The sequence below is a fragment of the Brienomyrus brachyistius genome, chromosome 5 (genome assembly GCF_023856365.1).
Source record: "Brienomyrus brachyistius isolate T26 chromosome 5, BBRACH_0.4, whole genome shotgun sequence".
Taxonomy (NCBI): Eukaryota; Metazoa; Chordata; class Actinopteri; order Osteoglossiformes; family Mormyridae; genus Brienomyrus; species Brienomyrus brachyistius.
The window spans coordinates 37,697,132-37,725,011 of NC_064537.1; the positions used below are offsets into that span (position 1 = coordinate 37,697,132).

At 40.4% G+C, this 27,880-nt stretch overlaps 1 protein-coding gene across 4 annotated transcripts in view; it reads left to right on the forward strand.

Moving 5' to 3' along the window:
• LOC125741689 (integrin alpha-M-like) overlaps positions 1-27,880 on the forward strand; it is a 139,707-nt gene that overhangs the window by 80,634 nt on the left and 31,193 nt on the right. For 2 of the 4 annotated variants that reach the window (XM_049012910.1, XM_049012914.1), the window contains exons 2-5: positions 11,943-12,051; positions 12,615-12,718; positions 12,920-12,990; positions 13,597-13,711. The exons of 1 other annotated variant lie outside the window; for it this stretch is intronic. In XM_049012910.1, the coding sequence (XP_048868867.1) occupies positions 11,943-12,051; positions 12,615-12,718; positions 12,920-12,990; positions 13,597-13,711 (399 nt within the window). Of the gene's footprint in view, positions 1-2,442; positions 2,550-11,942; positions 12,052-12,614; positions 12,719-12,919; positions 12,991-13,596; positions 13,712-27,880 lie in introns of all 4 variants that reach the window. One more of the 4 variants, XM_049012915.1, reaches the window with a different exon arrangement.

Genomic DNA, 27,880 nt, shown 5'->3' on the forward strand with positions numbered 1-27,880 from the left:
ACAGGAGCGCGGTCAGGAACAGGAGCGCGGTCAGGAACAGGAGCTGGCTGCAGTGGGGGCGCCTGCCCGGGAGCTGCAGGTTGCTGCAGTGGGGGCGCCTGCCCGGGAGCTGCAGGTTGCTGCAGTGGGGGCGCCGGCCCGGGAGCTGCAGGTTGCTGCAGTGGGGGCAGCGAAGGCGGCTGCGCAGGCGGCGGCGGCCGCACGGGAGCGGGGTCCGCCGGCAGCGGCGGCCGCACGGGAGCGGGGTCCGCCGGCAGCAACGGAGGGAGGTCCTCCGTACTGGCGATCGCCGGTCCCCTCCTTCTCCCTCGCTGGCGCCTGGCGGTGGCGGGAGGCGGCGCGATGTCCGTGAAAACGGACGGCGGAAGAAAGGCTTCCGGCTCCGGGTAAGGGTAGAGGAAGGGCTCCTCGTCCTCGTCCTCACTGGAGAGCCAGTACTTCCACACGGGATCGGGGTCGCGTGTGGTCAGCCCCCGGGCTGGAGGTAGGGCGGGTACCTCCCTCTCGTCCTCCGTCGGGAGCCAAAGCCTGGAGAGTGAGCAGGCGCCGAGACGGATCGTCCCCTGCGGGACTCTCCGTCTCCTCCGCTTCTTTTTGTGGTCCGTCATTCTGTCACGATCGGGGTAAGCGAGCGCGGCGATCGTGCGGAAGGAGCAGGCAGGCAAGCGGGATACGGGAAAACGGGGGTTTATTCGGGGAAACCGGAGCAGGACGGGAAACAGACATTGACAACAACAATGACGGACGAAGGACTCAGGTAAGACACGGACTGAAATAGACAGGACTGAGCAAATGAACTGGATACAGCTGGGTACAATCGGGAGAAAACACGTGGGTAATCAGGGGGCGTGGCACACAGGAGGAGCGGACGAGCCGGGCATGACACTATGGCAGTCTTTGTTTTGATACACTATTATGTTGTAGGCCTACAGAGAAAATATTGTATCTTTAAGCAGTTGGACTTGTTCTGAATGTACTTTCTTGTAGTAGTCCTACAGAGCAAATTTAAAATGCACTAGACTTAAATGCACTTTGTTTTCATGAGAGAACATATTTAATTTTACAACCTTTCAGCAGGCCAGAAGGCCTGTACATTGTTATTTAATGTACACATGAGTGCGGTTAAGTTAAACATTTAAGTTTGAATTTTATTTTATTTTATACTGTGCATTGTTGCAATGTGCTAAATAAATATTTTCATAATTTGCAACTGATTTATTCTTTGAAACTTTAATATTAATTTATGCAATCGCAATGCCTTGATTTTAGTAATGTTAGTACACAGTCATAGCCATAAATGCAATGGTACTAATTATTGGCATAATTTCTTTTGGTGTTTTGGTTTTCGGCCTTCATTTCCTCTTTTTTGGTTTTCGGTTTCGGCCAAGAATTTTCATTTCGGTGCATTCCTAATTATTGCTGTATCTTATTTCTACTTGGAGATTGTTGCATTTGCTTAAAAAATTTATCTGGGGATTGCCTTCATATAGGTGCTCATCAATTAGTAACACTTATTATAGTTGCAATGTCCCCACTAATCAAGGAGGAATTTGTGTGAATTATGCAAATGAGGTCCCCACTAAATATATTCGAATTTGTGTGAATTATGCAAATACTATGTAAACGAGGTCCCCATTAGTGATATTCACCAGATTTTTCATAAGTCCCCATAGAGTTTGGTCAAAACATTACTTCATCAATTCAGATATTTGAAGTCGTGTATAAGCTAACAAAGCTATGGTTAGTATGCCTGATTTTTTTTTATTTCTAGAACCTGTAGAAAGGGTGGTCCCCGCAAGTGATGATCAAAAAGCTGGCCCCCATACAACATGGAAACCAGTATGTGTGTGTGTGTGTGCGCACGCGTATGATGGTTTGTGCACACGTGTGTGTGCGCGTATGATCATTTGTGCACACATGTGTGTGTGTGTGTCTGTGTGTGTGTGCGCGTATGATGGTTTGTGCACAAAAGGTCACTTTTATAAACAGCACTTTAGCTAACTGCATGTTGCCTGCAAACTTCACACGCAGAGTGGGGCAGGAATTACCCGGTGAGCACATTCGAGTCGTGCAAATTCATCTGGTTACAATATTTAAAATTAAGTACATAAGAGCCACAATGCCACTCTTTATACCCACAAGCACACAATCAGACAAAGACACACACACACCCCTGCCTCTGCTTTGTTGTCATTTCCTGCCCCAGACCAACTCCCCACCCCACCCCCTCCGCCCAAGAGTTTCTATCACTGACTTGTGTGAAGTCAAAGTGTGACAAGGAAGATCTCTGGACAGTTGATAATTTCATTTGAATATTCAGGCTAACATACATTATAGTCTTTCATGCTGAAAAATAGAAACATTCGTACTTTTATTTAACATTGCCCTTCAAATGCCCCATTAACTGTAACTTCCTGTTTTTTTTTTGTACGTTTTTTTCAGTCCCTGCCCAGAGAACTTAACAACGACCCTAACTACCAATATCCAGACTTTCTTAAATGAAGGAATGAAAATGATCTGCATACTCAGAATCTTCATTTGTCTCTTAGGTAAGTTTTATTGATTCATCATTTGAATAACCTGTTACTGAACTATAGTGATACAGTTTTGAATTAACAACTTTTATAAGTTTAATTACTTTTTATTTTAAATTATGTCATTTCATTATAGATGTTGTTCAAGTCATGCAGGTTATTTTTTTATACTTACAGTTAAGAAGTACAAAAATTAATTATTGTGACTTTTGGCAATCCTGTCAGCTACAGCAAAATCCTCAGCACATAAGGAGTGAAACATTATCTTAAAAATCTAATAAAGCACAGGGTTATGCATAGATTGGTAGGTTACCTTCATGCCATTTCTGTAAATGTTCTTACTGTATATGTCTTGGTGACATTTAATTCAACAATAAATTCTTATTATATTTATATTATTATATTTGCAGTCCTACAAGGCAGTCAGCGGCATATGATTATGAATCATTTTCAGTTGTATGTCAGCATCTGTGTCAGGGCCTTTCTAACAGTTTAAGTTAGTATATATGTTGCCAATTATTGGGTTTACACTCAACACGCTTAGATTTATGATTAACTAGTATGCAGTTAACGTTTTTAAATATATAATTTAATCATACCTTTGGCGTGACAAGCTAAACACTACAAAATATACTGTGGATGATTAGTCTGTTTTTTTTTACCTTGTGAAGCTAAGTATGTCTCAATTTGGAGCTTATGAAAATAGCCATGTGCTGCTACAGACATAAAAGACCACAGACAGAATGTGTTAAGGCTGAAGTGATTTCTGCAACTGCTCTGCATGTATAGGGGTGAGAAAATATCTCCAATAGTGATGCACATTATTACTGAGTCACTAAACAAAGTGAGACCAAATGTGTACATATGTGGTATAAAATGGTTCTTTCTTCTAAGTACATCAGGCCTTTGGATGTTAATGCAGAGTTGAAGAAAAAAGTTTCATATTCAGTTTCAGTTGTTTTATTGCAAAAGCCAATTTGTTACCTAGTTGAAGTGCAAGGCAGGTGCTAACAGAATGTTGTGAAAATCCAGGAGCTCTGCATGATTATATCTTTGATTGTTCAACATGAAACTACAGTAGCTAATATAATGCTATATTATTGAAGAAGAGTATTGGTAGCCTACAAATCAGGCAGATTATTATATAATTGCATTCTAATGTACAGTCCATGCTTCTGAACTAAAGCTGTGATGGCCTGGTGTTTCCTGCCTTCTGTCATGTGGGATCCTAAGGAAAATGCATGTATAGTTCAGGTTTCAAATTTATCCATAAACATTAATATGGGGTCATGGAAAGCCCAGAGCCTGAGCCACAGAATACAGCAGACACATGATAGAAGTTCACCTAAACCTGAAGCTGTGAGGGCACGGGCTGGGACTCATTTTCAGGCTGGAAGTTTTATGTCCAAGATCAGCCCATTTTGTCTTTATTCGGGGGGAACTTTGATAAATGATAGACATGGCACGATACTACTTTTTATGTCCGATACCAATACTGATATAAATTTGGATATCTGCCGATACGATACAAATCCGTTACAGTCTCTGGGGTCTTTTTTAAATCAGAAAACAAAAAAATAATGCTTACAAAAATGCCCAGATACATTTTGTGTACCTTAACACAAATATAAAAATTATACCTGTGATATAATAAGGAAGAAACCTTGTACAGTATAGTTTAGTAACGCTGCTTCTTTTTATTCAAATGTGCTCAGTTTTAGCAGCATTTGACGGATCAGCACCATCCAAAAAATCTTTCATTTTTGCATCACTAACACTACGTTGCGATAACAATCCCTCATTCTCCACGAGTTGCAAGATGTGCATGAAATATCTTAAACTCGGAACTCCTAGCCTATCCATTACCTTTATCATGTTGCTGGTATTATCTCGTAAAACAACATGAATTTTGTTTTTTGAAATTTTCCATTCAACATTTCCTCTATAGCTGTAGAAATGCACTCTCCTGAGTGCGAGCCACAAAGTTGCTTAGCGTGCAAAACTGCTTTTTGAAACTTAAAACTTGAGTCTATCCACTGTGCTGTTAGACCGTGCAAGGACAATGGACACACGTCTGAGCTCAAAATATCTGATGTCAAGCTTAAAGCGGAAATTAACTTGTGCACTTTTTTATACTTATCTGGAATGGCTGTCTGGAATGGCAGAAAATATATTATAAATAGCAAATTAAACTGTTCAAGCAGTCTGATTTTTTTCAGCCCTGCCTGGTCTCATTCTACCACCCATTGTTTGAAAAACTTCTAGTCATTATCAATAGCACGTGATTAGTTGGAGCATTATCCGCAACCGTGCAAGGCCTTCACTCAGCTTTGAATGACAAGCCATCACACTGATGCACAGTTGTGGTCTCTTGTATATACAGTCAGGTCCATAAATATTGAGACATCGACACAATTCTAATCTTTTTGGCTTTATACACCACCACAATGGATTTGAAGTGAAACGAACAAGATGTGCTTTAACTGCAGACTTTCAGCTTTAATTTGAGGGTACTTACATACAAATCAGGTGAACGGTGTAGGAATTACAGCAGTTTGTATATCTGCCACCCAGTTTTTAAGGGACCAAAAGTAATGGGACAATTGGTTGCTCAGCTGTTCCATGGCCAAGTGTGTGTCATTCCCTCATTATCTAATTTACAAGGAGCAGATAAAAGGTCTAGAGTTCATTTCAGGTCTGCTATTTGCATTTGGAATCCGTTGCTGTCAACTCTCAATATGAGATGCAAAGACCAATCACTATCAATGAAGCAATAAAACAAATAAAAACAAACCCATCAGAGAGATAGCAAATACATTAGGTGTAGCCAAATCAACTGTTTGGAACATTCTTAAAAAGAAAGATCGCACCGGTGAGCTCAGCAACACCAAAAGAGTTGCAAGACCACGGAAAACAACTGTGGTGGATGACCGAAGAAATCTTTCCCTGGTGAAGAAAAACCCCTTCAGAACAGTTGGCCAGATCAAGAACACTCTCCAGGAAGTAGGTGTATGTGTGTCAAGGTCAACAATCAAGAGAAGACTTCACCAGAGTGAATACAGAGGGTTCAACTAAAGATGTAAACCATTGGTGAGCCTAAAAAACAGGAAGGCCAGATTAGAGTTTGCAAAACAACATCTAAAAAAGCCTTTACAGTTCTGGAACAACATCCTATGGACAGATGAGACAAAGATCAACTTGTACCAGAGTGATGGGAAGAGAAGAGTATGGAGAAGGAAAGGAACTGCTCATGATCCAAAACATACCACATCATCAGTGAAGTATGGTGGTGGTAGTGTCATGGCGTGGGCATATATGGCTGCCACTGGAACTGGTTCCCTTGTATTTATTGATGATGTGCCTGCTGACAAAAGCAGCAGGATGAATTCTGAAGTGTTTCAGGAAATATCATCTGCTCATATTCAGCCAAATGCTTCAGAACTCATTGGATGGTGCTTCATAGTGCAGATGGACAATGACCTGAAGCATACTGCGAAAGCAACCAAAGAGTTTTTTAAGGCAAAGAAGTGGAATATTATGCAATGGCCAAGTCAATCACCTGACCTGAATCCGATTGAGCATGCATTTCACTTGCTAAAGACAAAACTGAAGGGGAAATGCCCCAAGAACAAGCAGGAACAGAAGACAGTTGCAGTAGAGGCCTGGCAGAGCATCACTAGGGAGGTAACCCAGCGTTTGATGATGCCTGTGCATTCCGGACTTCAGGCTGTAATTGACTGCAAAGGATTTGCAACCAAATATTAAAAAGTGAAAGTTTGATTTATGATTGTTAATTTGTCCCATTACTTTTGGTCCCTTAAAAAGTGGGTGGCAGATATACAAACTGCTGTAATTCCTACACCGTTCACCTGATTTGTATGTAAATACCCTCAAATTAAACTTGAAAGTCTGCAGTTAAAGCACATCTTGTTCATTCCATTTCAAATCCATTGAGGTGGTGTATAGAGCCAAAAAGATTAGAATTGTGTCGATGTCCCAATATTTATGGACCTGACTGTATGTGTGTGTGTGTATGTGTGTGAGCGTGAGAACTCGATGGTTAACATTCTGAAGCATTGTAGAATTTTAAGGTTCTAAAATTATTTTATTTCCAACAAGTTCAGTTTCAAACTTGTCAAAGTATTGGCACAACAGCTAAGTGACCCACCGGGAATTCTCCCATGTAGGGAACCGTCCACTGGCCCAATGGCAGAATCCAACTGCACAGCCGAAGGCTTGGAATATGTGTAGGTCCTTCCATGCGCTCCTGCAAAATTACTTACCCTTTTAGGTAAAACTGAATTATATCTCCAATTAATTAAAGACTTTTTATGAAGTTTTATTCATCCTGTTCAACTCCTCAATGGGCGCGGGAGGGGGAGCAGGAGGGGGACAGAAAGACATTTAATTGACTGCACAATAGACCAATTAACCCGTGCGATAATTATTTATTAGTACCACCACCCTGTCGCTATTTATTACTTTTCCTTGTACTTTTATTTCATAATTGTACTGTTGTATGGTACTATTAGAAACTGAATTTCCCAGAGGAACCTTCCCGAGGGATTAATAAAGTTTTCTTTCTTTCTTTCTTTCTTTCTTTCTTTCTTTCTTTCTTTCTTTCTTTCTTTCTTTCTTTCTTTCTACCTACCTACCTACCTACCTACCTACCTACACCGGATTCGCCTCGGCCGATAGGGTGATCTGCGGATCTGCTACACAGGACTTGGTCCAGAGGTTGGGAAATCACTCCAACTTACCACCATGTCAGCCTAGACGACAGTTCGGGTCCGGCGAGTCATATAACTCCACAGAGGCTCAGACAACACTTGCCGTATCTGAGCTTGTGAGTGCCTCAGAGGTTGAGCCGGTCTTTGCCGTAACTCAGCGTGTGTGCGCCTCAGAGTCTGAGCCGGTCTTTGCCATAACTCAGCGTGTGCGCCTCAGAGTCTGAGCCGGTCTTTGCCGTAACTCAGCGTGTGCGCCTCAGAGGCTGAGCCGGTCTTTGCCGTAACTCAGCGTGTGCGCGCCTCAGAGGTTGAGCCGGTCTTTGCCATAACTCAGCGTGTGCGCCTCAGAGTCTGAGCCGGTCTTTGCCGTAACTCAGCGTGTGCGCGCCTCAGAGTCTGAGCCGGTCTTTGCCGTAACTCAGCGTGTGCGCGCCTCAGAGGCTGAGCCGGTCTTTGCCGTAACTCAGCGTGTGCTGTCGCATCGGGTCCCAGAGAAACGGGCTCGAGTCAGAGGCTGCAAGAAAGTGTTGTATGTTATGCTGGCAGTTTGACTCTGACTGGGGAAATAAACCCAATCTACCAGAATCATGCAGAGTTTGCAAAGTCAGAGTATTGTACTCATCGTACTGTGACCATTCAAATGAGACCAAACATGGTGTATGTGTCCTAATATTAGTCTGGTGTAATACCTCCTGCATTTGTGTCTTGAGGCAGCCAGGCCTTGTCGCTGGAATTTGACTGTGCGGTTCTGGCCGCCCTGCGGAGGTGAGGTGTCCCTTTCAATGTGGTGATCTGGGGCCTCTTGTATAAATGGTGCGTATGCACGGAAATGTTGCGTACATCAGTTTCCACGCTCAAGTTGAGATATATAAAAACAAAACTTGGCGTACCGCTAAGCACATTCTCACGACAGCCCCAGACACAGCGTACGCACGTTTCTGCTCGGTTTTGTAAACAGACGGTACCCAGTGGTAAGTCATTGCTACTGTGGTTTCCCTTTTTAAACTCACAATCATGACGCTGACTTTAAGGTACCTGATTTTTAATCAATTTCTAACAATAAAACAGTACAGAAAATGACTATTACAACTACCATGGCAGCTCTTGCATTATTGGAAGACATTGGAAGCTTATGGAAGAATTAGAAGAGAGTGTGTATTCAGGGATCATCATAGTGATTTCTTGGCCCATGATGATGACTGGCTTCTAAGTTGATTCAGATTTCCAAAAGCAATCCTTTTGGAGCTGTGTGCTGAACTGGGGCCAGCATTACTAAGGCATACGATGAGGAATTGCGTCATACCTGTTCCTTTACAAGTTCCGTCCACTCTCAGGTTCTTAGCCAGAGGTGCTTTTCAGCGAGAACTTGCAGACCGATGTGGTATTTCTCAGTGCCATGCCAGCTGTATGGAATGGCATAATCCTCTTGTAACACAGATATATGAAATTTCCTTACACTGTGGTTGAACAGGCAAACATTAAAACTCAATTTGTAGCGATGTCCGATTTTCCCAATGTAATTGGAGCCATTGACTGCACATTGCCATAAAGGCACCTTCAGAGAATGAATTTGTTCATGTAAACAGACAGCACTTTCACTCTATTGATGTACAAATTATGTGCGATTTGAACAAGCAGCTAATTAATGCATGGGTGTCGCCACCATTAAATCGGAGGGGGATTTCATAATTATTCGTGTGGATCCCCCACATTTAACATAAAATATTAGTTTTATGCCAATTTCTCCCCCCCACCCCCACATTCGAAATGCTTCTGACACCCCTGCATTAATAGTCTGGCTAGATGGCCTGGCTCAACCCCATGATTCATTCATTCTCAGAAACAGTAGTGATGGAAACAAACTTGAAAATGGGGTGGTACGTGATGGCAGGCTGATCAGAAAGAAGATTTTCCCCATTTTATAATTTGTCCCAATATTGTAAGCTTTGTTTGATTTCACCATTTGACAGTTCCTTAGGGGACAGTGAGTGCCCACTGAAGTTGTGGCTTCTCACGCTGCTCGCAAACCCACAGAATGAACATGCCCAGTCTTGGGCTCGGGCGGCGGCAGAGCGCACTGTAGGGCAGGTTAAAGGCCGCTGGCGCTGCCTGGATATGACCAGTGGGGTGCCGCTATACAGTCTGCAAAAAGTGTCGCATTGTACACGCATGTAGCGTGCTGCATAATCTGGCACAACATCGTGGCTTGCCGGTATCTGAAGAGCTTAAGCAAGATGAACCTGACCCTGAGACACCAAATTTTCTGCCAAATGGAAGAGCCTTACAAGTTCCTTTGAATATAATAGCAAGAATGTAAAACAGGTAACCAAACACCGCATTTATTTTTTAACTAATTCTTTTAATGTGTTGTTAATATCACACAGAACTCCAAACATTGAACACTATGAAACACTGAAAACTAACACTAAGAATAACTAAGAACCAAAAAACTCATAAACATAAAAAAAACACAGGTAGGATAAACCAAAATAGGAGCACAATGATAAACCACAAAAAATAAGGATAAACCAAAAGCAAATGCTCAAATAAACAAATGGTGAGCCAGGATAATGACCAGGCTCAAACCCGTGACTGGAGGGGTTACACTCAACCCACTGAGCTATGCAGCAGCCCAGGGAACAAGGAAAACATACTAGGGACTATTACAATGACAGAGGGAACAGGATGGCCAGCAACACCTGCTGGCCAAACAGGAACCGAACACATAGGACAGGGAGAAGGACAGGATGGCCAGCAACACCTGCTAGCCAAACGGGGAGGAGACATGAAGGCCAGGGGTTCTATGGGGGTGCTCCAGGAGTATGATGGGGTTTGTTGTTGCGTGCCATCATATCCCTGTAAAAATGGAGCGAGAACTTGGTTCATATTGCCAGCAGTAAGTCAGACACATTCCCAGTGAGTATTGGACTTCGCCAGGGCTGCCCTTCGTCGCAGATTCTTTTCGCAACTCTTATGGACAGAATTTCTAGGCGTAGCCAAAGGAAAGAGGGGGTCCAGTTGAAGGATCAGCACTTCCAAGTCTGAGGCCATGGTTCTCAACTGGTGGGGGACGAGTTGCTGCCTCAAGCAGAGGAGTTTAAGTATCTCGGGGTCTTGTTCATGAGTGAGGGGAAAAGGGAGCAGAAGATCAACAGATGGATCGGTTCAGCATCTGCAGTAATGCGGACACTGTGCCACTCTGTTTTGGTAAAAAGGGAGCTGAGCCCGAAGGCAAAACTCTCAATTTACCAGTCGATCTACGTTCCTACGCTCACGTATGCTCATGAGCTCTGGGTAGTGACCGAAAGAACGAGATCACGGATACAAGCAGCTGAAATGAGCTTCCTTGCAGGGTGACTGGGCTCAGCCTTAGAGATAGGGTGAGGAGCTCAGACATTCGGGAGGGGCTCAGAGTAGAGCTACTGGTCCTCCTCATCATGAAAAGAGCCAGCTGATGTGGTTCAGGCATCTCTCTAGGATGCCTCCTGGACAGCTCCCTGGGGAGATGTTTCGAGTATGTCCAGCTCAGAGGAGTCCCCGGAGCAGAGACAGGACACACTGGAGACATTATATCTCTGGGCTGGTCTGGGAACGCCCTAGTATTCCCCGGGACGAGCTTGAGGAGGTGGTTAGTGAGAGGGAGGTTGGGGAATCCCTGCTTAGACTGCTGCCCCGCGAGCAGACCCCAGATAAGCACCGGAAAATGGATGGATGGATGGATGGATGGATGGATGGTTCTGCTTGTTCTGGTCTGTGTGGCATCGAAATGTAAACTGGTAGCAAGATACAAAATCTTCATATTCATGAACATGCAAATCAGTGTTATTTTTAAGACCCATTAGAGATGGATTTAAGACATTTTAATACAGATTAAGGCCATTTTTTTCAGATAAATTCAATACTTTTAAAGACTTTTTTAAGGATCACAATACAGTAGGTTCCTTGATGAATGATACTAGCACATCACATGTCACTGTATTTTGGTTTTTATCTAGCATGTATTGATGGATGGAACAAACTTAGCTAGATTTTGATCATAAAATTACTTTCCATTATCACAAGTTATAAACAGCATATAATATTTGCTTTCAAATCCATCAGCTAATGCTATCTTCCATTCTAGCCACTTAATATTTGTTAACTCACCTCAAGTAGGGATGTGATGGTGCAGTACATGCTAAGGTGAACTGGAATTGCCAAAATGTGTGTGGGGGGACAGTTATGTATATATTACATTGTGGGGACCAAATGTCCCTGAAATGTGGTAAACATCTGTCATTTTTGTTGCTGTTTATTCGGTCCCCACAAAGGGAAAGTTAGTTTTATAAAAATCTGTGACTGCAATCAAAAAACTAAAAATGCCAAAAGTCTTATATTTTATTTGGTTATTTATGGTTAAGGTCAGTAAGTAGTCATTATTGGGATTAGGGTTTTTCCATAGAAATGAATGGACAATCCCCATAAAGATATGAATACGTGTGTGTGTGTGTGTGCGTGTGTGTGTGTGTGTCCTGTCCTGGGTTATTCCCTGCCTTTTGCCTGTAGCTTCTGGGATAGGCTCTGGACTTTGTGTAGAGCAAGCAAGTATAGAAGATGGTGGTCTCAAGCCTGAAAAATATACCAAATTTAAAGTAAGGATATGTATTCATTTCCTTTGCTTTCTGTTTTCCTCAATTAGTACCCAAGTTGGGAATAACTTTCAATGTTAATCCAATTCCTTGGAAGACCTTTGGAGTCAGCCCTAACACAGCTTTTGGATACAAGGTGATACAGCTGGATGAAAGAAGGTGAGAGGAAAATTGGTTACCCTGTCAGGATTTTGTAGAAAATGTGACATTGACAAAGATGACCATACTACTTAATTCATTTACATTTCTCCACATTCAACTACAATTGTTATTCTCAAACAGCTGGTTTTATTATTATTATATAATTATTATTGGCCTCTAGACCTTTGTTTGATATGTCATATACGTTAGGCAGCCATCAAATTGAAGACATTTGTGCAATTAGGAAAATCAGAAATAGCTGTAATAAGGCTGTAATACAGAGGTTTACAGAGATGATTTCATGGGTCATGGGTTTGCTTCCTGCTCTGTTTCTACCCAGCATAGACTCAGACTCCAGGCTAACCCCCGCACCACTTTGGTTGAACAGCAAGGGAATATTTGGACAGCATGTTCATTGCCTGTTTGAAAATGTCTAATAAAAAACCTACATGGGAAAAAATAGAAACACTTCTGGCTGGATGAAGCCCTGTAGTCCTCTGGCTCAGATGTGTGGATTCACCATCCTTGATATATGAGTCTCAAAATAAACTATTTACCATTTGTTCCTCTTTAACCTCCAGGTTGTTAGTTAGTGATCCTTTGATGAGGTATAATGAAAAGTACAGAGGAAGGATTTACCGTTGTGAAACTGGAAACTCTGCATGCTCTGAAGTATCTATGACAGGTAAAGTATTTATACTCTATATTGTATCATATACAAATGCAGGTTTTGCTTATACATTTCAAACATACACAAAATAGTCTAAAGTACTGCTAAAAAACAACTTTTTGGGTAAGGGGTTCAGTCTTGCATTGATAAGCAATAAAATCAAATAACAGTATGTATTTTAATAGTACAGTAAAAATATGGATATTTTTTCAACAGTCCCTGGTTATGCTGTAAACATGTCACTTGGACTCTCAATGGTTAAAGACCCAGCGTCTTCAAATACACTGGTAAGTATGCTTCTATGACTGACCATTTATCGATGTGTCTCACAACATATTTTAAGTAAGGTGGCTGACAGGTATCACACCATTTGGATTGGTGGTTCAAGTCCTGTTGCCTGTGATGTTGCTCTTGTTCATTGTCAGGGTCAGTCCCTGCCTTGTTTCCCCATTTCATCAGCGGCTGTAGCTGGCCATCCCATTCTTTTCTGTACTCCAACTCTTTGAGTCCTTAGTGATTGTTAATGACCGTCACCTGTTCCTTGGTACTCCTAGCCCTACTGTTTGGTTAACTTATAGTAACCCACACCTGTCCATCATCTAGCTCTTGTTTCCTGTGTGTTTATGTGCTAGCCCTTGCCATGTTCTTCTGTTTGTCACTGTAGATGTTTCATAAGTTGTAGCTGCTTGTGTTGGTTTCTTACCTGTTACCTGAATGGGCATAGGTTACCTGATCATGTTTGTGTTTATTCTGTCTCAGTTCAGTGCAATTTTTAAAAAAGGTACCATTCTCTTGTAATCTGAACTGTGGATCATCATTCACTCTGCTTAGTCATGACAGTTCAAGCATGTCGAGTTTCCATCCATGGAATCTGGATTTTTATATTTTTGCAGGCATGTGGTCCCACTATACCAAGAGACTGTAGTTCCATTACAACATACAATGGCATGTGTTTCCAACTAAATGGTCAACTCGTTCCTGGGTCTGGAATTCCATCATCTCTCAAAGGTTAGAGAAAGCGAAAGCCCTTTGAGAAAAGGCGATGCATCCCTTTCAAACTTTACTGAAGCATTGTATGAAGTGAAGATATGGAGGTGCTCAAATTTTGAAACAAATTGCACCAAAATGAATGCAGGACTGCATAGTTGTATCAAATAGGACAGCCTAAGGCACTTGTTACTGCGATAACTGAAATAGTATTTCACAGTATTTTTCAACCTTTTCAGACACATTATCATGAACTTTTGTTTCAGACAAATTACAGCAAAATTTAAGCAATTCCGTTTAATCCTAGCAAGGTCAGAGAGATTTGCATGCTCTCCCCGTGTTTGCGTGGGTTTATACTGGGGGCTCCGGTTTCCTCCCATGGTCCAAAAGTGTGCAGGGCAGGTTGATTGTTGAGTCTGAATTAGCCCTGTGGCTGTTGGTTCCCGCCTATGCCCCTTGTTCCCGGGATAGGCTCCAGTCCCCCCCCACGGTCCCAGTTGGAATTAAGCGGTTACGGTGATGGATGGATGTGACATTAAGATGTGTAAAAGGAAATACAGTCACAGTTAGGACTTTGAGCATTTGAGTAACACATTTAACACAAGAGAGAGATGCAATACCGCTTTCGTCAAAATGACAGGTCGGGTCAAAGGTCACGTTCAAAAGTTCAGTGGGCGGAGCTTATGTTGTAGTGGGTTGAGCTTGGTTGTGTAACTGACGCAATAGCATGTGGATTTAATTATTTATTTAAATATTTTTTTTTTGTCTTCTTCCCCGGGGGTTGGTTGTGTAACTGCTGCAATGGTATTTGGATTTAATTATTTATTTATTATTTTAAATGATTGTGGCTTAGGGGGCATGGGTTGGTTGTGTTAGTGATGCAATGGTATTTGGATTTAATTATTTATTATTTTAAATGCTTATTTTAAATGTTTATTATTTTAAAATGATATTGAGGAGAGTGCTTATGAGTGTGTATTATTTTAAAAATGATATTGATGAGAGTGCTTATGAGCGTGTGTTATTTGAATAAGTTATTATTATTATTATTTTGTGGGGCGCGGGCGGGAGTGAGCGTGGCTGGGTTACCTGATGGAGCGCGAGCGTACGGTGTGCGGTAGCGTGGTAAGGTCCCCGGGCTTCGGAGAATCAGCAAAGGACTTATTCACATACTGGTGCGGTAGCGCGGAAAGGTCCGCACGGCTTTGGATAATCCTCGGAGAGAGCGATGCGGGAGAGCTGAGAGGCGTGCTGCTGCGCGAGTCTGAGAGAAACTGTGAGAGACTGTGGGATAAAATGGTAAAGTTGGAGCAAAGAATGAGAGGAGGAGGTGCAGGGTCTATCGTCCAATAAAAACGCTCGGCGCTAGTTTTGACCGTGTGTTTTTTCCTCACGCAAGCGTTTGTATCACATCGGCGTATGGCGCCAATTTGTAAAGGTCATAAGTCGAGACATACATCGAGTCTGTCAATTTGTCCGCCAGTAAATTCTGCAGGGCCGTGCCACCTGGCCATCGAGGCGCCCCCCTACCCGGCCACGCGGGCCATACATCGAGTCTGACACTTTTGCCCTCCAGTAAATTCTGTTTAAAGTTTTGTTTTCACATACGTCCCAAATTACAGATAATTTTCTTACACAGGCACGAGTAGCATCATCAAGGCCGTACCACCTGGTCATACATCAAGTCTGACAATTTGCCCGCCAGTAAATTCTGTTTATAGTTTTGTTTGTCATACATGACCGTGCAGATATGGGGTGACAGAGACAATTAAATTGTATTACGTCGAGCGGGGGGCCTTTTCCTCCTTACCAAAGTTTGTACCAGCCAAAGAACCACAAGTTTCATCGAGACCTTACCCGGTAAGTATATTATTTCTTTTATTCCTGTTATAAAAATGCTATCTAACCCCCCCCCCCGGATTGCTTAGCTACAATTAGCTAAATTTATCTACGTATGGTTAATCAAAAGGTATAACCAGAACTTGAAAAGATGTATGACAACACATGCTGATCTTTTATTTCAACTAAGCCTCTTTAACCTCATCGTTTTTAAGCAATGAAACTCTTTTCGGCTAATGTGTTATTTAAAATAAAACATCTTAAGTATTTCGACAACAAGAATCAAGGAATAACGCTGGCGATCCTTGTTAAAATGACTCTCCATGTCGCGCTTGTGCGTGCAGCCACGATATCCACACACCACTGTCTTTTATTGAAAACAGCTGAGGCAAGTCGTTTTCGGAACTTTAAAGTGTGTATACAATAAGTAAACGTGTGTAAAAGAAGTATAAAACGTGTTATAAAGCACATAGCCAACATTAATTAATAAAGAATTTAAGCATAATAGCCCAGACGTACCACGGCCTATAGCCGGCAGAAAGAGAGCTATCCTACGGCCTACAAGATAAAAGTATATGGCACCAAATTGGAATCAGTAGTCGTTAAAAGAATAAAATACATTATATGAATTTATCAATGCGACATTTTAAATACGTTTTAAGGCATAATAATTTTAAGGGGTCACCGGACTCATATTAATCACCGAGCTTTTCTAGCTAGAGAGGAAAGAGAGTCGGGCAGTTTTGAATGGTAAAAGCAGTAGTTGTGTATTGTTAACGGTTTATTTTTTAACAAAATGTCCTATTTTATAACGGTAAAAACACAGCAATCCTGTTTTTAGGGGGGGGGGTTTATGCGCATTGCATGTCTAGACATGTCGATCAGCTAATGTCCGCGGCAGTGGGAAACGGGTCGTAGGCGCGAGAGCGATAAGCCTATGTGAAGGAAGCGTCAATTGACAAATTGTTGCAGAGTGCGTGTAACATCTCGTTTAACCGCTGGTCCCGAGTGTGACAAGCAGACAGACAGCATTCACGCCCCGTCAGAAAGCACATTACGTCTATTTGTTAATCAGTTATATTATTTTATACTATTTACGAATAAATGTCTAATTGAAATAAAAGTCGATGTCTAACACCACAGCTCTGGGACTCTAGCATAGCCCCGGGCGCCCCCGCTGCGGGCCTGTGGGGGCTGGATGAAGTATCTAACTTCAATTGCTTAATCAGCAGGGTAAAGTGCCGTAACTTAAACGGGGGTATGACAAATTAGTAAAAAGTTTTAAGCCAATAAGATTTAATTAATAAAATAATTTAGTTGTATTTTGTTAGTTTTATTTTCAATAAAACACACCCAGCGCATTATTAATTTAATAGATGCAGGAACTAGTGAGCGGTATTTAGCTACGTACTTCAAAAACATTTTAAAAACTTTGTTAGACTAATACCTTAGTTATTTTAATAATTTAAGGGATAAAAACATTTGTTGTGTTTGTCAATGTGTTATTTTAAGTAAATGCGTTATTTTCCAACGCCAAAAGCCCTGTCATGTTTTAAGTGAGAAATGATATGGACTAGCAACTCTCTCTGGGGGAGCAACCCCGGTTAGGTACTATTAAGCAGCATTTAGTGACATGCATCAAAACACATTTTTAAAAACTTTGAAAGAATAAAGTCTTAGTTATTTTAAGAAATACGTTTTTCAGTAAATGTTTATTCACGCGCATGCACACAAACACACACACACCCCGGAGGTCGGGGGGGGGGGGGGGGGGGGGGGGGGCTTTAGAGTTTAACTTTAGGTCTGTGAAAGTATAGGACTGCAATGTGTATACAGACCCCAAAGCACCCTAAACTTAGTCGTTTACTAACTTATCGCGAAAAACAGACAGAAATAGACTTGTAAATTCTAAAGAAAAGACATTAACTGTTTTTTGTTAATGTTTAAAGGTATACAAACTACAGTTGTATCGGACACGCACACAAAAACACTAAAAGAGTTTGCTCAGTCAAAAAAAAAAAACACCAAACATATATTGTTCACGTTTTTTATTAAAATGTATAAGGATTGTTTTGTTATAGGTAAATTTTTAATTAATATGAGTGTGATATAAGTCATTTAGTCAACAAGATTTAAGGCAGAACCTAAATGGCGGCTTGAAATGACCGACCAGGCAGGTAGAAGTGTGCTTTCCTTATCTCACAAGTCATGGAAGGCTGGGATGGGGGACACATAAGTGGGGGGTAGGAACTGTGGAATCAGGCAAGGGGGCAAGAATTTAGGATATAGTCTTGTTATTTTAAAGAAGGTGTACATGATTATTTAATTACTTTTAATAGGGACCAGTAAGATGCATTTAGCACCATGTTGCAAATACACATTAAAAACTTTAAAGAATAAGGTCATAGTTATTTTAATAAAGACATCCTACAAGGTGCCCACGGCCCTAACTTATATAATCTACAAGCTTGATCCGAGGTGCTTGCTGAAGTACAATGCTAAGTTGACATCGGTAACGGAGCTGCAGCCTGTTTGATAGTTAATGAAACATAGTTCAAATTCAACAGTGTCAGCAGTCATCCACGATGCAGGGAGACTACAGATTGACTATAATGACCCCGTTTATCAGCTGGCATTATTTACATTTTTTTGACAGAATAAAGCCTTAGTTATTTTAATGAATATGTTTTTCAGTAAATGTATACTCATGCTCATGTGCACAAACACACACACACACACACACACACACACACACACACACCGGTGGTCAGGGGCTTTAGAGTTTAACTTTAGGTCTGTGAAAGTATAGGACTGCAATGTGTATACAGACCCCAAAGCACCCTAACTTAGTCGTTTACTAACTTATCACGAAAAAACAGACAGAAATAGACTTGTAAATTTTAAAGAAAAGACATTAACTGTTTTTTTTGTTAATGTTTAAAGGTATACAAACTACAGTTGTATCGGACACGCACACAAAAACACTAAAAGAGTTTGCTCAGTCAAAAAAAAAACACCAAACATATATTGTTCACGTTTTTTTTATTAAAATGTATAAGGATTGTTTTGTTATAGCGAAATTTTAAATTAATATGAGTGTGATATAAGTCATTTAGTCAACAAGATTTGAGGAAGAACCTAAATAGTGGCTGGAAATGACCGACCAGGCAGGCAGAAGTGTCCTTTCCTTATCTCACAAGTCATGGAAGGGTGGGGGGATGGAGGAACTGTGGAATCAGGCAAGAGTGTAAGAATTTAGGATATAGTCTTGTTATTTTAAAGAATGTGTACATGATTATTTAATTGCATTTAATAGGAACCAGTAAGATGCATTTAGCACCATGCTGCAAATACACATTAAAAACTTTAAAGAATAAGGTCTTAGTTTTTTAAATAAAGACATCCTACAAGGTGCCCAAGGCCCTAACTTATATAATCTACAAGCTTGATCCGAGATGCTTGCTGGAGTACAATGCTAAGTTGACAACGGTAACGGTGCTGCAGACTGTTTGATAGTTAATGAAACATAGTTCAAATTCAGCAGTGGCAGCAGTCATCCACGATGCAGGGAGACTACAGATTGACTATAACGACCCGTTTATCCGCTGGCATTATTTAAATTTTTTTGACAGAATAAAGCCTTAGTTATTTTAATAAATATGTTTTTTCAGTAAATGTGTATTCATGCTCATGTGCACAAACACACACACACACACACCGATGGTCAGGGGCTTTAGAGTTTAACTTTAGGTCTGTGAAAGTATAGGACCGCGATGTGTATACAGGCCCCAAAACATATTAAGTTAGTCATTCATGAGTCTTATTGTGAAAAACCACGCGAAATAGACTTGTAAATTTTAAAGAAAAGAAATTAATGGCTTTTGTTAATGTTTAATTGCATAAAAATTTTAGATGTATTTGTTAAACAGTCAAATAAAAATGTGTTATTTTAAAGTAGTATAAAATATAACCTTAACTTTGGACGCAAGATGGACAATCTACACACACAGACACACACACACACACACACACAGCAAAGCCCCAAGCATGCGCACAAGCGCACAACCAAAGGTGGGCTTTTAGAGTTTGCTCAATCAAAAAAAACATCAGACATATATAGTTTACGTTTTTTATTAAAATGTGTAAGGATCGATCTGTTAGAGCGCAATTTTAAATTAGTATGATTGTGATATAAGTCATTTAGGCAACAAGATTTGAGGAAGAACCTAAGTAGCGGCTAGAAATGATCAACCAGGCAGACAGAAGTCTGCTTTTCTTATCTCACAAGTCATGGAAGTGTAGGGGGATGTAGGAACTGTGGAATCAGGCAAGGGTGTAAGAATTTAGGATACATTTTTGTTATTTTAAAGAAGATGGCCATGATTATTTAATTATATTTAATAGGAACTAGTAAGCTTTAATAGGAACTAGTAAGTATTTAGCACAATGCATCAAATACACATTTAAAACTTTGAAGAATAAGGTCTTAGTTATTTTAATAAAGACATCCTACAAGGTACCCCACGGCCCCAGCTTATAGCGTCTACAAGAATGATTTGAGATGCTAGATGGAATACCATGTTAAGTTGACAATGGTAACTGAGATGCAGCCTGCTTGATAGTTAATGAAACATAGTCCAGATTCAACAGGGACAGCGGTCATCCAATATGCCGGGAGACTAGAGAGTGACTATAGTGCCCCATTTAACCGTTGGTCCGTATTTTTTAAGAATTTTGAAAGAATAAAGTCTTAGTTATTTTAATAAATATGTTTTTTTTCCAGTACATGGTTGTTCATGCTCATGTGCACAAACACACACACATCGGGGGTCAGGGGCTTTAGAGTTTAACTTTAGGTCAGTGAAAGTATAGGATCGTTATGTGTATTCAGACCCCAAAACATATTAACTTAGTCGTTCATGAGTCTTATTGTGAAAAAACCGACAAAATAGACTTGTAAATTTTAAAGAAAAGACATTAACAACTTTTGTTGATGTTGAAATGTATAAAAACTTTAGCTGCTTTTCTTAAATGGCCAGAAAAAGCTTGATCCGATGAAGTGCCTGGCCAGTAAGAGGTGCATGGTATCGGATGGCGGAATGTCGAACAGGTTTGTTAGAGGGTTAGAGGAGGCAGAACTATGTTGATGTCCTGCTCAATGACTTTGAATATGTCAGTCCAGAACTCAGATAATCGAGAGAGCAGAGCCAAACATAGTTCTGCCTCCTCTAACCCTCTAACAAACCTGTTCGACATTCCGCCATCCGATACCATGCACCTCTTACTGGCCAGGCACTTCATTCTTTTAAAATATACATCTTGAAATGTTACAAATTTCATTGCAGGGGTAATCCCGTCTAGTACTTAAACAGCATCAGTCTCCTATAGTGTAAGAACCTGGTCTTTGATAAACCTCAGGACAGGGCCTCCAAGTCTTATGAAAGGTCTTTAAGGACCATCCAATTCTGGTGGCCGTTTGGGCAATGAGGAAACAACTTTTACACAAAGTGTCTGCTTTGAAATAAATGAAAGAGATGTTTCTTTGGCATGTTATGCTTGCCTGCTAGGATTGTGACTGTTGCAAACACCCCATCCTCATATAAACTAATAGTGTTGAGCCAATTTTTCTGGCCATTTAAGAAAAGCAGCTAAAGTTTTTATACATTTCAACATCAACAAAAGTTGTTAATGTCTTTTCTTTAAAATTTACAAGTCTATTTTGTCGGTTTTTTCACAATAAGACTCATGAACGACTAAGTTAATATGTTTTGGGGTCTGAATACACATAACGATCCTATACTTTCACTGACCTAAAGTTAAACTCTAAAGCCCCTGACCCCCGATGTGTGTGTGTTTGTGCACATGAGCATGAACAACCATGTACTGGAAAAAAAACATATTTATTAAAATAACTAAGACTTTATTCTTTCAAAATTCTTAAAAAATACGGACCAACGGTTAAATGGGGCACTATAGTCACTCTCTAGTCTCCCGGCATATTGGATGACCGCTGTCCCTGTTGAATCTGGACTATGTTTCATTAACTATCAAGCAGGCTGCATCTCAGTTACCATTGTCAACTTAACATGGTATTCCATCTAGCATCTCAAATCATTCTTGTAGACGCTATAAGCTGGGGCCGTGGGGTACCTTGTAGGATGTCTTTATTAAAATAACTAAGACCTTATTCTTCAAAGTTTTAAATGTGTATTTGATGCATTGTGCTAAATACTTACTAGTTCCTATTAAAGCTTACTAGTTCCTATTAAATATAATTAAATAATCATGGCCATCTTCTTTAAAATAACAAAAATGTATCCTAAATTCTTACACCCTTGCCTGATTCCACAGTTCCTACATCCCCCTACACTTCCATGACTTGTGAGATAAGAAAAGCAGACTTCTGTCTGCCTGGTTGATCATTTCTAGCCGCTACTTAGGTTCTTCCTCAAATCTTGTTGCCTAAATGACTTATATCACAATCATACTAATTTAAAATTGCGCTCTAACAGATCGATCCTTACACATTTTAATAAAAAACGTAAACTATATATGTCTGATGTTTTTTTTGATTGAGCAAACTCTAAAAGCCCACCTTTGGTTGTGCGCTTGTGCGCATGCTTGGGGCTTTGCTGTGTGTGTGTGTGTGTGTGTGTCTGTGTGTGTAGATTGTCCATCTTGCGTCCAAAGTTAAGGTTATATTTTATACTACTTTAAAATAACACATTTTTATTTGACTGTTTAACAAATACATCTAAAATTTTTATGCAATTAAACATTAACAAAAGCCATTAATTTCTTTTCTTTAAAATTTACAAGTCTATTTCGCGTGGTTTTTCACAATAAGACTCATGAACGACTAACTTAATATGTTTTGGGGCCTGTATACACATCGCGGTCCTATACTTTCACAGACCTAAAGTTAAACTCTAAAGCCCCTGACCATCGGTGTGTGTGTGTGTGTGTTTGTGCACATGAGCATGAATACACATTTACTGAAAAAACATATTTATTAAAATAACTAAGGCTTTATTCTGTCAAAAAAATTTAAATAATGCCAGCGGATAAACGGGTCGTTATAGTCAATCTGTAGTCTCCCTGCATCGTGGATGACTGCTGCCACTGCTGAATTTGAACTATGTTTCATTAACTATCAAACAGTCTGCAGCACCGTTACCGTTGTCAACTTAGCATTGTACTCCAGCAAGCATCTCGGATCAAGCTTGTAGATTATATAAGTTAGGGCCTTGGGCACCTTGTAGGATGTCTTTATTTAAAAAACTAAGACCTTATTCTTTAAAGTTTTTAATGTGTATTTGCAGCATGGTGCTAAATGCATCTTACTGGTTCCTATTAAATGCAATTAAATAATCATGTACACATTCTTTAAAATAACAAGACTATATCCTAAATTCTTACACTCTTGCCTGATTCCACAGTTCCTCCATCCCCCCACCCTTCCATGACTTGTGAGATAAGGAAAGGACACTTCTGCCTGCCTGGTCGGTCATTTCCAGCCACTATTTAGGTTCTTCCTCAAATCTTGTTGACTAAATGACTTATATCACACTCATATTAATTTAAAATTTCGCTATAACAAAACAATCCTTATACATTTTAATAAAAAAAACGTGAACAATATATGTTTGGTGTTTTTTTTTTGACTGAGCAAACTCTTTTAGTGTTTTTGTGTGCGTGTCCGATACAACTGTAGTTTGTATACCTTTAAACATTAACAAAAAAAACAGTTAATGTCTTTTCTTTAAAATTTACAAGTCTATTTCTGTCTGTTTTTTCGTGATAAGTTAGTAAACGACTAAGTTAGGGTGCTTTGGGGTCTGTATACACATTGCAGTCCTATACTTTCACAGACCTAAAGTTAAACTCTAAAGCCCCTGACCACCGGTGTGTGTGTGTGTGTGTGTGTGTGTGTGTGTGTGTGTTTGTGCACATGAGCATGAGTATACATTTACTGAAAAACATATTCATTAAAATAACTAAGGCTTTATTCTGTCAAAAAAATGTAAATAATGCCAGCTGATAAACGGGGTCATTATAGTCAATCTGTAGTCTCCCTGCATCGTGGATGACTGCTGACACTGTTGAATTTGAACTATGTTTCATTAACTATCAAACAGGCTGCAGCTCCGTTACCGATGTCAACTTAGCATTGTACTTCAGCAAGCATCTCGGATCAAGCTTGTAGATTATATAAGTTAGGGCCGTGGGCACCTTGTAGGATGTCTTTATTAAAATAACTATGACCTTATTCTTTAAAGTTTTTAATGTGTATTTGCAACATGGTGCTAAATGCATCTTACTGGTCCCTATTAAAAGTAATTAAATAATCATGTACACCTTCTTTAAAATAACAAGACTATATCCTAAATTCTTGCCCCCTTGCCTGATTCCACAGTTCCTACCCCCCACTTATGTGTCCCCCATCCCAGCCTTCCATGACTTGTGAGATAAGGAAAGCACACTTCTACCTGCCTGGTCGGTCATTTCAAGCCGCCATTTAGGTTCTGCCTTAAATCTTGTTGACTAAATGACTTATATCACACTCATATTAATTAAAAATTTACCTATAACAAAACAATCCTTATACATTTTAATAAAAAACGTGAACAATATATGTTTGGTGTTTTTTTTTTTTGACTGAGCAAACTCTTTTAGTGTTTTTGTGTGCGTGTCCGATACAACTGTAGTTTGTATACCTTTAAACATTAACAAAAAACAGTTAATGTCTTTTCTTTAGAATTTACAAGTCTATTTCTGTCTGTTTTTCGCGATAAGTTAGTAAACGACTAAGTTTAGGGTGCTTTGGGGTCTGTATACACATTGCAGTCCTATACTTTCACAGACCTAAAGTTAAACTCTAAAGCCCCCCCCCCCCCCCCCCCCCCCGACCTCCGGGGTGTGTGTGTGTTTGTGTGCATGCGCGTGAATAAACATTTACTGAAAAACGTATTTCTTAAAATAACTAAGACTTTATTCTTTCAAAGTTTTTAAAAATGTGTTTTGATGCATGTCACTAAATGCTGCTTAATAGTACCTAACCGGGGTTGCTCCCCCAGAGAGAGTTGCTAGTCCATATCATTTCTCACTTAAAACATGACAGGGCTTTTGGCGTTGGAAAATAACGCATTTACTTAAAATAACACATTGACAAACACAACAAATGTTTTTATCCCTTAAATTATTAAAATAACTAAGGTATTAGTCTAACAAAGTTTTTAAAATGTTTTTGAAGTACGTAGCTAAATACCGCTCACTAGTTCCTGCATCTATTAAATTAATAATGCGCTGGGTGTGTTTTATTGAAAATAAAACTAACAAAATACAACTAAATTATTTTATTAATTAAATCTTATTGGCTTAAAACTTTATACTAATTTGTCATACCCCCGTTTAAGTTACGGCACTTTACCCTGCTGATTAAGCAATTGAAGTTAGATACTTCATCCAGCCCCCACAGGCCCGCAGCGGGGGCGCCCGGGGCTATGCTAGAGTCCCAGAGCTGTGGTGTTTGACATCGACTTTTATTTCAATTAGACATTTATTCGTAAATAGTATAAAATAATATAACTGATTAACAAATAGACGTAATGTGCTTTCTGCCGGGGCGTGAATGCTGTCTGTCTGCTTGTCACACTCGGGACCAGCGGTTAAACGAGATGTTACACGCACTCTGCAACAATTTGTCAATTGACGCTTCCTTCACATAGGCTTATCGCTCTCGCGCCTACGACCCGTTTCCCACTGCCGCGGACATTAGCTGATCGACATGTCTAGACATGCAATGCGCATAAACCCCCCCCCCTAAAAACAGGATTGCTGTGTTTTTACCGTTATAAAATAGGACATTTTGTTAAAAAATAAACCGTTAACAATACACAACTACTGCTTTTACCATTCAAAACTGCCCGACTCTCTTTCCTCTCTAGCTAGAAAAGCTCGGTGATTAATATGAGTCCGGTGACCCCTTAAAATTATTATGCCTTAAAACGTATTTAAAATGTCGCATTGATAAATTCATATAATGTATTTTATTCTTTTAACGACTACTGATTCCAATTTGGTGCCATATACTTTTATCTTGTAGGCCGTAGGATAGCTCTCTTTCTGCCGGCTATAGGCCGTGGTACGTCTGGGCTATTATGCTTAAATTCTTTATTAATTAATGTTGGCTATGTGCTTTATAACACGTTTTATACTTCTTTTACACACGTTTACTTATTGTATACACACTTTAAAGTTCCGAAAACGACTTGCCTCAGCTGTTTTCAATAAAAGACAGTGGTGTGTGGATATCGTGGCTGCACGCACAAGCGCGACATGGAGAGTCATTTTAACAAGGATCGCCAGCGTTATTCCTTGATTCTTGTTGTCGAAATACTTAAGATGTTTTATTTTAAATAACACATTAGCCGAAAAGAGTTTCATTGCTTAAAAACGATGAGGTTAAAGAGGCTTAGTTGAAATAAAAGATCAGCATGTGTTGTCATACATCTTTTCAAGTTCTGGTTATACCTTTTGATTAACCATACGTAGATAAATTTAGCTAATTGTAGCTAAGCAATCCGGGGGGGGGGTTAGATAGCATTTTTATAACAGGAATAAAAGAAATAATATACTTACCGGGTAAGGTCTCGATGAAACTTGTGGTTCTTTGGCTGGTACAAACTTTGGTAAGGAGGAAAAGGCCCCCCGCTCGACGTAATACAATTTAATTGTCTCTGTCACCCCATATCTGCACGGTCATGTATGACAAACAAAACTATAAACAGAATTTACTGGCGGGCAAATTGTCAGACTTGATGTATGACCAGGTGGTACGGCCTTGATGATGCTACTCGTGCCTGTGTAAGAAAATTATCTGTAATTTGGGACGTATGTGAAAACAAAACTTTAAACAGAATTTACTGGAGGGCAAAAGTGTCAGACTCGATGTATGGCCCGCGTGGCCGGGTAGGGGGGCGCCTCAATGGCCAGGTGGCACGGCCCTGCAGAATTTACTGGCGGACAAATTGACAGACTCGATGTATGTCTCGACTTATGACCTTTACAAATTGGCGCCATACGCCGATGTGATACAAACGCTTGCGTGAGGAAAAAACACACGGTCAAAACTAGCGCCGAGCGTTTTTATTGGACGATAGACCCTGCACCTCCTCCTCTCATTCTTTGCTCCAACTTTACCATTTTATCCCACAGTCTCTCACAGTTTCTCTCAGACTCGCGCAGCAGCACGCCTCTCAGCTCTCCCGCATCGCTCTCTCCGAGGATTATCCAAAGCCGTGCGGACCTTTCCGCGCTACCGCACCAGTATGTGAATAAGTCCTTTGCTGATTCTCCGAAGCCCGGGGACCTTACCACGCTACCGCACACCGTACGCTCGCGCTCCATCAGGTAACCCAGCCACGCTCACTCCCGCCCGCGCCCCACAAAATAATAATAATAATAACTTATTCAAATAACACACGCTCATAAGCACTCTCATCAATATCATTTTTAAAATAATACACACTCATAAGCACTCTCCTCAATATCATTTTAAAATAATAAACATTTAAAATAAGCATTTAAAATAATAAATAATTAAATCCAAATACCATTGCATCACTAACACAACCAACCCATGCCCCCTAAGCCACAATCATTTAAAATAATAAATAAATAATTAAATCCAAATACCATTGCAGCAGTTACACAACCAACCCCCGGGGAAGAAGACAAAAAAAAAATATTTAAATAAATAATTAAATCCACATGCTATTGCGTCAGTTACACAACCAAGCTCAACCCACTACAACATAAGCTCCGCCCACTGAACTTTTGAACGTGACCTTTGACCCGACCTGTCATTTTGACGAAAGCGGTATTGCATCTCTCTCTAACACATTTACTGGCCTTCACATTTTCATTGTGGAGTTTGGGGGGTGTGGGAGGAGTAGGACTGAGGTGACAGGGCAACACTGAACCACCCACTGCAGCAATGCCATAATTCATTTGGGCAGCTAAAGGCTTTGAATGCATGTAGATCATTTTGAGAGCAGACATCCCATTATAGGCATATTGATTTTACAGGGGTGGACATCTTCAACCAAGGGGGGGGGGGGAGGGGGGTGCTGGTAAAACTGGCCAGAGTTCAACTGGCAGGCTCTAATACTGAAATGCTGATTATCTGTATCAGGTGTGTTAAATTAGGGCGGCACCTATGCTCTGCCGGGTGGTAGATCTCCAGGGGCAGGGTTGTGCAGTCCTGATGTAGTGTAATAGGTCAGGGGTGCCCAACTCCAGTCCTGATATAGTATAATACAATACAGTATGACCGTAACCACACCTTCT